The 3,450-nt window shown below is 41.0% G+C and overlaps 1 protein-coding gene across 1 annotated transcript in view; it reads right to left on the reverse strand.

The window, feature by feature from the left end:
- The window catches only part of LOC124007960 (zinc finger protein 883-like), a 24,942-nt gene extending 21,971 nt beyond the window's left edge, over positions 1-2,971 (reverse strand). The window contains exon 1 of the mRNA XM_046318864.1: positions 2,407-2,971. Within this exon, the coding sequence (XP_046174820.1) occupies positions 2,407-2,740 (334 nt within the window). The 5' untranslated portion in view covers positions 2,741-2,971. The remainder of the gene's footprint in view (positions 1-2,406) is intronic.
- Between the last annotated feature and the right edge of the window lie 479 nt (positions 2,972-3,450).

The following is a 3,450-nucleotide window of genomic DNA, read 5'->3' on the forward strand; positions in this document are numbered from 1 at the left end:
ATATGTAATGTGTATGTATTACTGGTTGAGTGTACTCTTCTGGTTGAGAGCCATTTTGTTCTTTTTGCCGGGGAACGTCACAATGGATGTAAAAATAAATTTAAAAAAACGTTCCTACATTTCCACGCAGCAGGCCAAGTAGTTCTATGCTCAGGTGGGCGCTCCCTCAACATTATCAGGATAGAGAAACCAGACATGCTCATTGCTCACATGGAGCACTTCAAACAAAATGAGAAAGGTAAAGCACCATATTCTACCCACCACCTGTATGCTCTCGTTGGCTGGCCCTCACTACATATTCATCATCAAACCCACTGGCTCCAGGTCATCCTTAAGTCTTTGCAAGGTAAAGCCCTGCCTTATCTCAGCTCACTGGTCACCATAGCAACACCCACCCGTAGCACGCGCTCCATATATATATATTTCACTGGTCACCCCCAAAGCCAATTCCTCCTTTGGCCGCCTTTCCTTCCAGTTCTCTGCTACCAATGACTGGAACAAATTGCAAAAATCCCTGAAGCTGGAGTCTTATATCTCCCCCTCTAACTTTAAGCATCAGCTGTCAGAGCAGCTTACCGATCACTGTACCTGTACACAGCCAATCTGTAAATAGCACACCCAACTACCTCATCCCCATAGTGATATTTATCCTTTGCTCTTTTGCACCCCAGTATCTCTACTTTTACATAATCATCTGCACAGCTATCACTCCAGTATTAATGCTAAATTGGAATTATTTAGCTTCTAGGGCCTATTTATTGCCTACCTCCCTACATTTGCACACACTGTACATAGATTTTTCTATTTTTTATTTTCTATTGTGTTATTGACTGTTTGTTTGTGTGTAACTGTTGTTGTTTTGTCGCACTGCTTTGCTTTATCTTGGCCAGGTCGCAGTTGTAAATGACAACTTGTTCTTAACTGGCCTACCTGGTTAAATAAAGGTGAAATAAATAAAGAAATTTAAAAATGACTAATTAATACGTGCATTAACAGAAATTAATGTAACTAAATAACAGGAAGTAACAGTGCATTTACTACTGGTGACATTTGTAATGGGGAATGTATATGATAAACTCAATCTAAGGGCAATCAATTCACACAATGAAACAACAAAGGAGCAAGAATTGGTGGAAGCCAGGAGGAGGACATTCTGAAGAGAGACTCACATATATCTTCACCACACAACCCTCCCCTTCACCTTGTCTCAACATTTTAAATGATACTCAAGAGACATTATCTTCACACCTATTTGAGATGCTTTTCACTGACAGCCTCAACTCAATAATCAGCGAGGCCTATTGCCACATGCACTGCCCAAATAGGCATAAGCCTACAAGCTTGTGATTTGAAACCAAACACAGGTATTATTGTAAGGAAGCCAATGATCCCCGATTCCTCTGTGGCAACGTCATGCTTTCTGGTAAAGTATCTTACATATTTCTGTATAGACAGGAGGAATCATATCATTGGGGAAAAATTATTCACCTGTTGGACCCACCACTATGTAATTTCTCTCCTGTTCTATTAGACCCGCCGCTATGTCATTTCTCTCCTGTTCTATTGGACCCACTGCTATGTCATGTCTCTCCTGTTGTATTGGACCCACTGCTATGTCATGTCTCTCCTGTTCTATTGGACCCACCGCTATGCCATTTCTCTCCTGTTCGATTGGACCCACTGCTATGTCATTTCTCTCCTGTTCTATTGGTTTTCATATCAACTTTATTTCGTTGTCCAGAAGCCAAAATCCTAGTTGTTGCAGCTTTAGACTCCCCCTTTTTAAGTTTCTAACAGAGATTTTCATTTCTGTCAGATATCAACCTCTACCAGGTATAGAACGGCGTGTTCTAATAAAAAAACACTATAGGAGTTGTCTCGAGATGGTTATGCATATTCATGCCATGAGTAGTAGCTTAGCATCCCTCTCCATTGAATACAGGCGGTTGACGTCAACAACCCTCAGAATATGTCAAAAATAGATTACAATAATAAGAAGTGTCCACCAATCCAAAGAAAGGGTAGGCGAGAGCTAAAGAACCAGCAGTGCCGCTTGTGGACAACGACTCCCCTGATCAGGGCAGAGAGACATCTTGTCAGCATATCCATCATCTTTGGTGTAGCCAAACCAACTCTCATATGACACTGTTGGGGGGCACTGTGTGTAGTAAATCATCACTACACGAAAATCACTACATGCCGTGCCCCCCAGTCTGCGGTCAGCAGATAGACCCTTCTCAAATATATATGTTAAGTCACTTTTTGGAAACGGAAAGGGGTAGCTTGCTCTCTACGTTGTCTGATTCTAGACATATTAGTCATCATCCCAGGACCCTCCGTTGAAGATGTATTGACGAGCCAACCCCGAACATCCAAAGTTAAAAACAAATTCAAGGTGGTACTTACTGGTGTTACTCAGATCTCCTATCTCCCCTTCATCTTTCAATGTGACAGTAATCTCTCCTTCCTTCTTCACTCCAAAAACTGCATCCTCCTCTTCCTCTTCTTTCACAGTAACATCCTCCTCCTCTCCTTTCACTCTGAACGCGCCTTCCTCTTCTTTCACTGAAGCGTCTTTCTCTTCTTTCACTGTAACAGCCTCACCCTCTACTTGTTTTTTAACTGTGACCGCCTCTTCTTCCTTCTCCTCTTTCACGACAATGTTCAGCCCCAGAGCTTCTTTCTCCGTCCAGCAGACTGCCTCTTCTTTAGCAGGAGGAGAGAAGTTTAGGAAGCTCATGTTCGGGGATGTTAGCTAGCTAGCTAGCTATCATTAGCGACTAGACTAGTGCTAACTTAACCAGCCATCTACTACAGCTGACTAATACAAAATAACGTAATATTAAATTAAATAGGTTAACATGTAGATACGACAGAATTGTGTCTAAAACACGGTAGCTAATATAGACCGAAAGAGTCTAAATAGCTTGAATATTTCGGCTATGTTGGCTAACAAACTGCGGAGGTGGTTGACGAGCTGTTTATGAAGAATCGTCCACTAGATTATACGTCACGCTGGCAGCATCGCCTGAAAGACTCACATTGCCGTCAACTGACTGGAGGGGAAACGCAGTTGAGAAAAATATTTTATTATGAGACAAAGATTATTTTAAATGGATATAATTAAATAATACTATTATATTGAGTCATACAAAGACAGGAACGTGTTGATTGATTAGTGCGAATATTTATTTTACCTACAGCACATTTAAGGCAGTTTCATTCAGTCAAACTAAATCTAAATAAGTAGCCAGCTACTGTCGGTCTATACTGCTCCTACATGGTGTAACAATACATCATGTAGATGTATAAAATGAACAGACTAGGTCTATACTGCTCCTACATGGTGTAACAATACATCATGAAGATGCATATAATGAACAGACTAGGTCTATACTGCTCCTACATGGTGTAATAAAAGTTTGGGGTCACTTAGAAATGTCTTTGTTT

The sequence above is a fragment of the Oncorhynchus gorbuscha genome, linkage group LG21, assembly GCF_021184085.1.
Source record: "Oncorhynchus gorbuscha isolate QuinsamMale2020 ecotype Even-year linkage group LG21, OgorEven_v1.0, whole genome shotgun sequence".
Lineage (NCBI taxonomy): Eukaryota > Metazoa > Chordata > Actinopteri > Salmoniformes > Salmonidae > Oncorhynchus > Oncorhynchus gorbuscha.